The sequence below is a fragment of the Euprymna scolopes genome, chromosome 20, assembly GCF_053919585.1.
Source record: "Euprymna scolopes isolate OS-2025 chromosome 20, ASM5391958v1, whole genome shotgun sequence".
Taxonomy (NCBI): domain Eukaryota; kingdom Metazoa; phylum Mollusca; class Cephalopoda; order Sepiida; family Sepiolidae; genus Euprymna; species Euprymna scolopes.
The window spans coordinates 78,208,420-78,222,257 of NC_136501.1; the positions used below are offsets into that span (position 1 = coordinate 78,208,420).

The window sequence follows — 13,838 nt, forward strand, 5'->3', positions numbered from 1 at the left end:
TAGCATACGTTTCCACACATAACACAAACAACCCAGAACTTTTCACAGAGATAAAGAAAAACTTAACCAAAACAACAGTCAAAACAACAAAAATAATAAAAAGCAAACGCCAAAAACCTAAAACGCATTCTTACTTCATCTAAACTCAATCAACACACATCACAAGGAGTTACAAAAATTAAGATAATTAAACAATTAAAAACAATTCATATCTTGATAATCATGATTATCTTAATGTCATAATTGATGAAGGTTTGCAAAAAAGTGAAGGTTTGGGGGGAAATTTTTTTTTTTTTTCCAAATTACTAAAAAACAAGATCGTCTTTATTCCAAAATTCTGTCAAATAATTGAAAGAGATTTCCCATTTATTTAAGTTTTAAAAGACAAAGGTTTTCGCCATTTAATGTGCACATTTATTTTTGTTTTTACCTAGAATAGGGGCTCTTTCAAAAAATGCTAATTTTCTTTCATTTAGAAGCACAATTCAACCAAGCAAGCCAAAAGCAATTATTATATTGCTTTTGGCCTTTAAATTTAAATTTAAGTTAAAAGCTGCTTTGAAAGTCACTTTCAAATGTCTTTAGGGAGTTGATTTAATGCTTTTTGGGCACTCCCTAATAAAATAAATATTTCAACACAAGCTACTGAATAAACGAGCAAACAACTTTGTAAAACTTCACAAGGAAAAGGTTTATTAAAGCAAGGATAAGATGCCAAAAAGATATATCTAGCATAAAACTCGTCTGTCTTTGCCCGGTAGTTATTCCCAAATGGGAATCGTTGATACCGGTGTAGGCAGAGAGAGAGTGGGGAAACAGGTCCGCTCTCTTTGACGTCTCACTGGAAAAGAGAAACGTTTTTTCTCGTCCGGGGCAGAAACAGTTATAGTTCCTTAAGAGGTAAGAAAGATCCCTGTGCTATGCCTCTGATTGGTCAATATGTGCCAATTCGCACAGTTAGGAGAGGCATTGACGCACAAGAAAAGAGTTCTATTTGTTTCTGCTACATGTCTTTAATTTTGCATTTTTATCGATAAGAATTATAAAGATACAGAATTAGAAAGTGATTTTGAGCTGTCAATTCGAAAAACATTTTTAATTAGAATAAAAGTTTAGCGTTACAGTCAAGTATTCTTGTTGTTTAGTGCTTCTAAACAACAAAAAATAGTATGGCACTATTCTATAAATTATATTGACGTTTCTATTATTTTCAATTTTTCTTCTTTTTACAGTTTCATTTCTTCAGCAAATCCAAATTCCCAGCAACGCAATTGTGTGTAAAAGTTCAATCAAAACCCGACCGAATAAAAAGAACCAATTTTCTATTCTCTGAAGAATCGTACCCGCACACAAGCAAAATGGGTTGTATTCGATCAAAATCCAAAGATGTTGACATTTCCACTGAAAAGAATGTTGAGGTGAAAGTTATAGAAAAACCAGCAGCAAAAGACGAAGCTGCACCATCAAATAAAGCTTTAGAGCAACTGCGAGAAGAGTGTGTGAAGGCCCACAACAAGTACCGGGCAATTCATCAGTCGCCACCTTTGTCTCTAAAAACTGACCTAAACGAAATGGCACAAAAATGGGCTGAACACCTTGCAACCATACGGACGTTACAGCACAGCAGTTGTAAATTGAACGACAAGTTTGTTGGAGAGAACATTGCCTACAAATGGATGTCAGATGGCGGCGAATTTACAGGTGAGAAGTAGTCTTGTCTTTATTTCTCTAACACAGCTTGTGCATTTTTGCATTCTTTACAATTGCAATTGTATTACTTTACAAGGCATGAAATGGTTAAACAAAATTTTTTTTTATAAATTTAAAAAATTAAGGTACATAATTTAATTTGAAATTTATAAATTTTGAAAGTGCACTTTTATAAACTTTCAAAAGTAAATTTAATTAAAATGGAATCTAACAATCATCTTGGATTTATGTGATGTACATTTTGTTGCACTTAAAAATTAAATATATCTTATTTCGAAGAAATACTTTCCTTCTCATCAGAGGGTAGGAATTAGCATTACTTGTACAAATGGAAATTCTTTTAACTTTCTTGAAGTTTTACATTTGGATTTTACTGTCACTGGATTTTTTAATTTCCACCAGACTATCCATTCATGTGTAATCACCTTTTTCTTCACTATATTCCCTCTGCTTCGCTTTTTTTGTTTTCAAGTAAGATCTTTGACTTACTTGTTGTTTCATCAAATACAAAATCCGATCCCGCATTTTGCTAATTCCTACCCTCTGATGAGAAGGAAAGTATTTCTTCAAAACTCCGCGGATTAAGAACTATCCATTTATCTAGTGTTTCCTTTTCAGATTAAGTATGTTTTTAACTCATTTCAAAGTGTTTTTTAACATGTTTTATTAACTGTTTGCTCGTATTATAAGCTCTATTTCCTGTTTGGTTTTATCGAGCTTTTACATTTGGCTGAGATAATTTTATAAATATTATTCCTTTAATATTTATAATATACTTTAATTTTACCATCTTGGATCATTTTGGTAAATTTAATTGTAATTTTTATTTTATATATATATATATATATATATATATATATATATATATATATATTTAAATAAGGGGGTGGGCACCAACAATGTATTTTTTAACATTATTTTATTATTCCGTGTTTTGGTTTTTCATTGAAAATTATGTTTAGATCATTGTAATAATGTTTTAAAATCATTGAAATCGTTCCGAGAGGTGGAAACATGTGTAAACGATTCTACTTTTCATTCATATGTCCAATTTTTATTACTGTTTTATTAGACTGGACTGATGTCTTATGTTTCTCTCTCTGCTTGTGTTTCTATTTATGTTTTTTTCTCATTTTCTTCCTTTTTTACTCTTAATTGAGTGGGGTGAGGAGCCCATTGGTACTTGGTCAACTGGGTGCATAGGGTAGGATCTGTGTGGGGGGGTATATGTGCGTGTGCTTTCTTTTATTGGTTTTGGTTTGAAGAATGTATGTTCTGTTTTATAATATTATAAAGTTATTTGCTTCCCTAGGAAGGTAACTGTGATTCAAGGTCGTTACTAATGTGTGTGTGTGGTAGGAGGGGGGCAGCTCCTCTGAAATAAGTGTAGGGGTGTTTTCATTCAATTTTGATATTTATTTTTTGGATTCTTAGATTTTAGTATTGTGATTTTTTGTTTCAGTCTTAGACTGTTCGGGTATTCTTAATATTATGTTTTAGATAAAGAGGTGTATTTATAAATATACGTAGGGGATTTTTAATATAGGGTATTAAGCACTGTTCAATTCTACATAAGACTTAATAAGAGTGAAATTATATTATAACACATACTTGCTGTATTTAGAGTACATTTGGATTCAGCATCTACCACGTTCCAAGTTGGCCTACTGCCTTATTGCATGCACTTGTAGAAAATTGAATACTATTTTATGTAGTATATTATTTACTGAGTGTTCGACTATATTAATAATTGTTCTAGAGATTTTTCAGATTATGATTTGGTTTGTTTTTTATATGAGTAGGATTCTGTATAAGTACCATATTTCTTATTTAAGAGTAACTTATCTTGACTTTAACAACAGTAATGGGTTGTATATTACTATTATTTGTTAGAAAAAACACTTTGAAATAAGGTAAAACACAAAACTTATCCATGTAAGTAAGCTATCTTGCCTTTGACATGTAAGTACATAATAATGTTTTCACATTAAATGTGTTGATTTAAAAAAAAATCACCACTTTACACAAGGAGACCTCTAGAGCACTTATAAAACCAAGTTATAAACAACCCCCATTCGTTTACTAGTATTAAAATATGTCCTCAAATTACATAACAAAAGAATCACCATCGTGGCAAGTAGTTTTAGTATGATTGAAGTTTTTTTCATTCTCTGTTGATATATATGTCCCTTACCCTCTATCTTTTTCCATATATATGTCTCCTCCTACCGCCACTATGCAACCATTTCATTACATGTAATGTCTTAAAAAGAAAAAATGAATTTCAAAACAAAACCTTTTAAATAATTTTGTTCAAATGCAAAATGCTTAAACACTCTGAAAAGAAAGTGTTTAGAATGAAATAAGGAACAAATTTTTTAAAGGGTTCATTAACAAATCATCATCATCATCATCATCATGACGGGATCCTTGCCCGGACCAATGTGACTCTTCCTCTCCAGAGTTTCCTGTCTTCCATCAGTTGCCTCAGATCTTCAGGTTCACAGTTGGCTTCATGTGCTATTTGTTGGATGTACGTGGATCTAGGTCATCCTCTCCTTGCGCGTCCATGTCGTGGAGTCCATAGCAATACATCACTCACCAATTCATGCTTGCTCCTCAGACAATGACCGGCAAATCATAGGCGTCTTTCTCTGATGATATTAGATATGGCAGGTAGATTGCCATAAAGTTGCTGCTTCGTGGGATGGTTTTGCCAAGATATATTTAATATTGTTCTTAGCATACGGGTGTATGTGCCGTCTAGTTTTCTTTCCAATCTTTTGGTGAGTGTCTAGGTTGTAGCACCGTAAACAAGGACAGACTCTACCACTGCCCTGAAAAACTGCCTTTTCAGTTTGTCAGCCAGTCTCGAATTCCATACTGAATGTATCCCATCCAATGCGGTCCATGCTTTAGAGATGCGAATTCCGATATATCTCTCTGTGGAAACTATGTTGCTGCCCAGATACGTAAACTCAGCGACTTCTTTCAGTGTTGATCCATCCAAAGCCCTGATCTCTCCTTTCACATTGAAAGTCATAAACTTTGTCTTATCTGCATTTATGTGGAGACCAATGTCATTTGCAGACTTTTCTAGCTTACGTAACAGTGTTTGTGCATCAGCAGTGTTGTTTACGAACAAAGCAATATCGTCTGCGTAATCTGCATCAGTTATGTGTGCTGATTGATGACGTCTGTTTCTGGATTCATTTAGGGTGAAGCCTAGCATGTTGTGTATATCAACAGAGGTGCAAAGTACAAAGTTAAGACAGACAATGAAAAGAAAAGAGGCAAGAGTATCTCCTTGTAGAACCCCAGTGCGGATGTCGAAAAATTCAGTGTCCCCATCTGGGGACCTGACCATTGCTCGAGTGTGCTCATATAGCATCATGATAGCATTAATGACTTCATTTGGAATGCCATATTCTTTAAATTAGGGGTAGGCTATAGAAACAAAATTTTTCAAATAAATACAAAAAGTGGCTTATTACCTTCATTTATATGTAAATAGATGGGAACAAGTGATTTTTTTCAAAACGGGTCAAAATTGGAGGGTCGCTGGCCCCAAACGTGATTTGACCGCGTCAACGTGTGAAAATGGCCCAAATTTTGCCCCCGAACACACTTAATCACTTATTGAAAGCCACAGGGTGGATTTTTTTACTATAAATGCATTTGTATCATTAAATCTAACATTCCCATTAGCTATCTCACAAGTATAGGGTTTTTTAGGGTATCTCAGAGTCCAAAATGGGTCAAAATTACCCCAAAATTAGCCAAAAATGGTCGGAAATCACGGATTTTCCAAAATGCACCTCCCATGGGCCCAAAGACACCTCTACATGGCAGAAACTGTTGGGAAATGCTTGAAGCAGGCACTCTCCTAACTTTTGCACTGTTAATGAGGGGTATAAGGACCTTTAAAAGGGGCTAAATATGGCCGATTTAGCCAAAGAGAGTCAAAAAGTCCCTAAGAATCAACATAGGTTGTCAAAAAGGGGCTTAATTTGAGTTATAGATGGAAAATTACCAAATAAGGAAATGTTTTCTTTTTGTAACAATGCAATGGCATCTTTAAATAGACACGATAACATTGCATTGCATTAATTGTGCATTTAATTGAACTTTGCTTTCTTTTTCAGTTAGTAAAATGCAATGAACATGGCTGGTATAGCAGGGTAGATTGACGAAGATTATAATTACGACGATTGGACTTATCTTCTGCTTGATTCTCTTCCAACTGAGGCTGAATGTGTTCAAGCTGTGCAACATCATGCTGCCAAATATGGTACCACGACACAGAAAAATCATATTCACCAGTTCTCCTTGCGATTACTACAATTGTGGCAAAAAGCCTTTGGAAGTGATGTTCGTTATGTTACAATACCTGGGATAAAACATAAACTTGATCGATCGCTAAAAATTTACGACAAAGATGTCTACAAAGCAAAGGGTTCCAGACGTGTGAATATGATTAAATGGAAACGAGAGCACCATGTCCTTCTACTTTCAAAAGATGTGAATCCTGATGAATTTGATGTACATGAACGAAGATTCTTTGTCGATCAAAAGTCTCTCTCTCGCAAATGGCTCATTGACACTTTCCACGTCGATATGGAACATGAACGGTTTCTGGCAGAGCAAGAACTGCACAATCGTTTGGATTTGGACGATGATCAATTTGAAGTGGAGGATATGTGACCAATTGCCAGAGCATGATACCTCAAACAATTTGAACTACTCATTAAACAGATCGGGTACAATCCGTAGCACTGTCCCATGTACCGAGATCTCCACCCAAACACATGTCACATACAATCTGCGAACTGGTAATGTGAAGTGAAGCTGCGTCTTGAAATAATTCCTTTGCTAATTACTCATACCTTTTATCAAGTTATTCAATATATTGGTTACAAATCGAGAAATAGCGAATCGAGGGCCATTTTCATCAATTTTGGGGTAACTATGAGAACAATATGAATTCAGACTCTTCTTGGACAGCATTTTATTGACATTCAATGTTCAATTTACAATTAATTACTTTCTGAGAAATTGATGTAGTAAAGTTACGATGTTTCTAAAAAGTATCATTGATGAATGAATTAATGATTCATATGTTATGTACCGTAAAGCGTAATTTTGTCATTTTTGGATTGTTTTGACCCTTTTTACATCCCCCAAAGATCTCTAAATACTCTAAATACAAATGGATAAGATAACAGGGTGGTTATTTCAGTCTTCCAACTGTAAAAAGCCATACAGGAGTATTTATAGGAGTCCGATGAAATATAATACCTGCATTTTGGGGATTATCCGTGATTTTCGTTCATTTTTGGCTAATTTTTGGGTAAACTTGACCCATTTTGGACCCTTAAGATACCTTGAAAATCCCTATATAGGTGGGATAGCCAGTGAGAATGTTAGATTTAATGATATAGAGCCATTTATGGTCAAAAATTGCACCCTGTGTGGCTTGGGAGGTGCATTTTGGAAAATCCGTGATTTCCAACCATTTTTGGCTAATTTTGACCCATTTTGGACTCTGAGATACCCTAAAAAGCCCTATACTTGTGGGATAGCCAATGGGAATGTTAGATTTAATGATACAAATGCATTTATAGTCAAAAAATCCACCCTGTGGCTTTCAATAAATGATTAAGTGTGTTCGGGGGCGAAATTTGGGCCATTTTCACGCGTTGACGCGGTCAAATCACGTTTGGGGCCAGCGACCCTCCAATTTTGACCCGTTTTGAAAAAAATCACTTGTTCCCATCTATTTACATATAAATGAAGGTAATAAGCCACTTTTTGTATTTATTTGAAAAATTTTGTTTCTATAGCCTACCCCTATTTAAATATGCTAGCCATTTTTCCTCTATGTACAAAGTCGAATACTTTGGAGAAATCTACAAAGATCATGACTGCCTCAATGTTTTTTGCTTTGACTGCTTCAATCAGTCTCCTAACAGTAAATATTTGACTAGTAGTAGAGCGATTCTTTCTAAATCCATTTTGGTTCTTCCTGAGCACTTCTTCAATCTTTGGTTGGATATGGTTGAGAAGCATGGCATTGTAGATTTTTGCTGCAATTGGAGTGAGTGTTATTCCTCTGTAGTTGCTTGGTATGCTCAGGTCACCCTTCTTGGGGAAGGGAAGTATGCATCCTTCCCTCCATATATTAATAATTTTTTTTATTATATACAGAATTGCATGAATTAAGAAGTATGTCATTGAAACCACCTGTCTTCCATACTTCAGGAGGTATGTTATCTAAGCCTGCAGCTTTACGATTCTTGGTCTTCTTTAGTACATTTAGAAGTTCCTCCATTGTAAAATCACCCTTCTTGATATCGAGTTCCTGTGCAACAATCGTCTGAATTGGTTGGTCTGTTACTTCTGGTTTGTTTCCGAGTAGCTTTTCAAAATGTGCTTTCCATTTCGAACATGCATTTTCCGGAGTGTTTGCCTTTAACTTAGCTTTGGCAGGTCGTTTGGGCCCAGATATCTCATTTACTATTTGCCAAGCCAGATATGATTGTTTGTTATATGCTGCATTCTGTATTCGATCTATTTGTTCTTGAACTTCTGTTGTTCTGATAGGTACATCATACTAAGCTCTTGAAGCGCCTGCTTCCTTAATTTTGTATTCTGTCGAGTGGGGTATTTATGTTGCTTTTTAATTATGTTTTTAACTTTTCTCGTTTTAATATTATTTTATCATTTTCCCACGGCACTTTTTGCTTTACCTTGGGCTTCAGAGGTATACACTTCTTTGCTGCTTCTTGGTGCGATCTAACGAAGTTTTCATAGGTCGTATTAGCAGTTGGTCCCTGCTCTTGTGCTTGTAAAGCATCAAATCTGTTTTGCAGTTCGAAGATGAATCTCTGTTTGATCTGATTGTCATGTGACAACGTTGACCAGTTGTAGGGCTGTGTAGATGATTTTTTTAGTTTTGTTCGCTCGTAGGCTTAACTTAAACTTAGATGATACAATCCTATGATCAGTAGACACGCCATAGAAACTGCTATAAGCTTCACAGTTATGACAGCTATTGATCCACTTATCCATAAAAAGATAGTCCAGTTGTGCCTTGTCTCCATTTGGGGATTGATGGGTCCAGAGCTTACCGGGTCTTTTCTGAAAACGGGTATTCGTGCATTGTAGGTTGTTTTCAAGGAGAAAAGTTAATAGATACTCTCCATTTCGGTTTGTTCCATCATGGAAAGAGAACTTATGCTTGTTGTCTTCCCGTCCTGTATGTGCGATAACCAATAAATTATGTTTGGAGATTGAGCGCACTATTGCTGACAGTTCATCGTAGAAATTCAGGATCTCTTGCTTGTCACTGACGTTGGTAGGGCTGTAGCAACAAATAACAGTAGTAGCAGGATTACCATTGAAGGTAGCAAGTTATCCTTTGTGTTATCTCATTATTATATCAGCACTTTTCAATGATTTCAATGCTCGAGGGCTAAGCAGAAGTTCTACTCCCCCAATGGTACTTTTTGTCGAATTTTTCCATGCTGACGCTGATACTAGTGTCCAGCTGTTACCAATTTCATGGTACTTTATGTCCATGCCGTTGTGGAAGAGTCGGTGCTCTTGAATACACACAATATCGATATCATGTTCTTTGGATGAAGCAACAAGTTCTGATATTTGAGATGTGGGTTGAAGTGTCTGTACATTAAAAGTGGATATTTTGATGGTATGTCTACGTTTTGCTAGCTTAGGTTTTGGTGCTGTAGTAAACTTATCAATAGCTGTGGTCATTGCCGGCACACCAAGTATCGATCCTTGGTTACCCATGTGGTGGTCGATGCGGTATGGAATTCTGGTTTGATTTAGAGTGATATTGAATCTTTCGATAGCTCGGATGATATAACCAGTGTGAGCTACGTCTACAGGCGAATCGCAGTAATTTCTCAATTAGACTAGTTGAACCTGATCGTTGATCTGCTAATGATTCTTCCACTCAGCGTCTTTTGTGCCTTGCCATTGACTGATTCTTTAGTTCTTCCGCCAATGCGCATAACTGTCATGCTGCTCCCCATGACGTTGCCAGAGCCCATTTACCAGTTCAGGTTCTACATCAGTCTTCCGTTATGATTGGCCCGACATGATTACCGTAGACTATATCCTCGTTCTGCCACGATTTAGGTCTGATGTGAGTGTTTCTTTCATCAGACGGTATAGCCTGTTGAGGCAATCCTATACTGTTGTAACTTCCGCACGAGCTATGATGTAAGGTTGACATTTGCGGAGATTCAAATACTTTTTGTCACAAGGATCGGTATGCTCTTCACAGCATTTTTTGAAGTAATGAAAAAAAATTAAAAAAAATAAAATCCTTCACTCACATGAGATTATTCTGTTTAATTGATATAACGCAATCAACGTGCAGCTAAATTTGAAAATTTTTTTTTTTTTTTTTTGCTTTTAGTTTTTATCAATTGGACAGATATGCTCCTCGCAGACCTCTCAAATTAATGAAAAAATCCTTTACTCACATGAGATTATTCTGGTCAACCGAGAAGAGGCAATTGACGTCCAACTAAATTTGAAAATATTATTTTTTTTATAAATTAACAAATATTCAGTGTATAACGAGAAAAATTGAGATAGAAATTGAAAAAGAGTAGAAATTTAAGAGACAATCATTAGATTAGATAGATGTTTATTAGAAATTTAAGAGACAATCTATTAGATTAGCTAGATGTGTATTAGAAATTTAAGAGACAATCATTAGATTAGATAGATGTGTATTAGAAATTTAAGAGACAATCTATTAGATTAGATAGATGTGTATTAGAAATTTAAGAGACAATCTATTAGATTAGATAGATGTGTATTAGAAATTTAAGAGACAATCTATTAGATTAGATAGATGTATATTAAAAATTTAAGAGAAATTCTATTAGATTAGATAGATGTGTATTAGAAATTTAAGAGACAATCTATTAGATACGATAGATGTGTATTAGAAATTTAAGAGAAACTCTATTAGATTAAATAGATGTGTATTAGAAATTTAAGAGACAATCATTAGATTAGATAGATGTGTATTAGAAATTTAAGAGACATTCGTTAGATTAAATAGATGTGTATTAGAAACTAAGAGACAATCATTAGATTAAATAGATGTGTATTAGAAATTTAAGAGACAATCTATTAGATTAAATAGATGTGTATTAGAAATTTAAGAGACAATCTATTAGATTAAATAGATGTGTATTAGAAATTTAAGAGACAATCATTAGATTAGATAGATGTGTATTAGAAATTTAAGAGACAATCATTAGATTAGATAGATGTGTATTAGAAATTTAAGAGACAACCTATTAGATTAAATAGATGTGTATTAGAAATTTAACAGACAATCATTAGATTAAATAGATGTGTATTAGAAAGTTAAGAGACAATCATTAGATTAAATAGATGTGTATTAGAAATTTAAGAGACAATCTATTAGATTAGATAGATGTGTATTACAAATTTAAGAGAGAATCATTAGATTAGATAGATGTGTATTAGAAATTTAAGAGACAATCTATTAGATTATATAGATGTGTATTAGAAATTTAAGAGACAATCTATTAGATTAGATAGATGTGTATTAGAAATTTAAAAGACAATCTATTAGATTAAATAGATGTGTATTAGAAATTTAAGAGAAATTCTATTAGATTAGATAGATGTGTATTAGAAATTTAAGAGACAATCTATTAGATTAGATAGATGTGTATTAGAAATTTAAGAGACAATCATTAGATCAGTTAGATGTGTATTAGAAATTTAAGAGACAATCTATTAGATTAAATAGATGTGTATTAGAAATTTAAGAGACAATCATTAGATTAGATAGATGTGTATTAGAAATTTAAGACACAATCTATTAGATTAGATAGATGTGTATTAGAAATTTAAGAGACAATCTATAAGATTAGATAGATGTTGATTAGAAAATTAAGAGACAATCTATTAGATTAGATAGATGTGTATTAGAAATTTAAGAGACAATCATTAGATTAGATAGATGTGTATTAGAAATTTAAGAGACAATCATTAGATTAGATAGATGTGTATTAGAAATTTAAGAGACAATCTATTAGATTAGATAGATGTGTATTAGAAATTTAAGAGACAATCTATTAGATTAAATAGATGTGTATTAGAAATTTAAGAGACAATCATTAGATTAGATAGATGTGTATTAGAAATTTAAGAGACAATCATTAGATTAGATAGATGTGTATTAGAAATTTAAGAGACAACCTATTAGATTAAATAGATGTGTATTAGAAATTTAAGAGACAATCTATTAGATTACATAAATGTGTATTAGAAATTTAAGAGACAATCATTAGATTAAATAGTTGTGTATTAGAAATTTAAGAGACAATCTATTAGATTAAATAGATGTGTATTAGAAATATAAGTGACAATCATTAGATTAGATAGATGTGTATTAGAAATTTAAGAGACAACCTATTAGATTAAATAGATGTGTATTAGAAATTTAAGAGACAATCTATTAGATTACATAAATGTGTATTAGAAATTTAAGAGACAATCATTAGATTAAATAGTTGTGTATTAGAAATTTAACAGACAATCATTAGATTAAATAGATGTGTATTAGAAATTTAAGAGACAATCATTAGATTAAATAGATGTGTATTAGAAATATAAGAGACAATCTATTAGATTAGATAGATGTGTATTACAAATTTAAGAGAGAATCATTAGATTAGATAGATGTGTATTAGAAATTTAAGAGACAATCTATTAGATTATATAGATGTGTATTAGAAATTTAAGAGACAATCTATTAGATTAGATAGATGTGTATTAGAAATTTAAGAGAAAATCTATTAGATTAAATAGATGTGTATTAGAAATTTAAAAGACAAACTATTAGATTAAATAGATGTGTATTAGAAATTTAAGAGACAATCATTAGATTAGATAGATGTGTATTAGAAATTTACGAGACAATCTATTAGATTAGATAGATGTGTATTAGAAATTTAAGAGACAATCATTAGATTAGTTAGATGTGTATTAGAAATTTAAGAGACAATCTATTAGATTAAATAGATGTGTATTAGAAATTTAAGAGACAATCATTAGATTAGATAGATGTGTATTAGAAATTTAAGAGACAATCTATTAGATTAGATGGATGTGTATTAGAAATTTAAGAGACAATCTAGTAGATTAAATAGATGTGTATTAGAAATTTAAGAGACAATCATTAGATTAGATAGATGTGTATTAGAAATTTAAGAGACAATCTATTAGATTAGATAGATGTGTATTAGAAATTTAAGAGACAATCATTAGATTAAATAGATGTGTATTAGAAATTTAAGAGACAATCATTAGATAAGATAGATGTGTATTAGAAATTTAAGAGACAATCTATTAGATTAGATAGATGTGTATAAGAAATTTAAGAGACAATCATTAGATTAGATAGATGTGTATTAGAAATTTAAGATGCAATCTATTAGATTAGATAGATGTGTATTAGAAATTTAAGAGACAATCATTAGATTAAATAGATGTGTATTAGAAATTTAAGAGACAATCATTAGATTAGATAGATGTGTATTAGAAATTTAAGAGACAATCTATTAGATTACATAAATGTGTATTAGAAATTTAAGAGACAATCATTAGATTAAATAGTTGTGTATTATAAATTTAAGAGAAAATCGTTAGATTAGATAGATGTGTATTAGAAATTTAAGAGACAATAATTAGATTACATAGATGTGTATTAGAAATATAATAGACAATCTATTAGATTAGATAGATGTTTATTAGACATTTAAGAGACAATCTATTAGATTAGATAGATGTGTATTAGAAATTTAAGAGACAATCTATTAGATTAGATAGATGTGTATTAGAAATTTAAGAGACAATCTATTAGATTAAATAGATGTGTATTAGAAATTTAAGAGACAATCATTAGATTAGATAGATGTGTATTAGAAATTTAAGAGACAATCATTAGATTAGATAGATGTGTATTAGAAATTTAAGAGACAATCTATTAGATTAAATAGATGTGTATTAGAAATTTAAGAGACAACCTATTAGATTAAATAGATGTG

The 13,838-nt window shown here is 32.3% G+C and overlaps 1 protein-coding gene across 3 annotated transcripts in view; it reads left to right on the top strand.

Moving 5' to 3' along the window:
- The window catches only part of LOC145241473 (uncharacterized), a 419,465-nt gene that overhangs the window by 322,208 nt on the left and 83,419 nt on the right, over positions 1-13,838 (top strand). For all 3 annotated transcript variants that reach the window (XM_080104459.1, XM_080104458.1, XM_080104460.1), the window contains exon 5: positions 1,233-1,701. In XM_080104459.1, the coding sequence (XP_079960585.1) occupies positions 1,233-1,701 (469 nt within the window). The remainder of the gene's footprint in view (positions 1-1,232; positions 1,702-13,838) is intronic.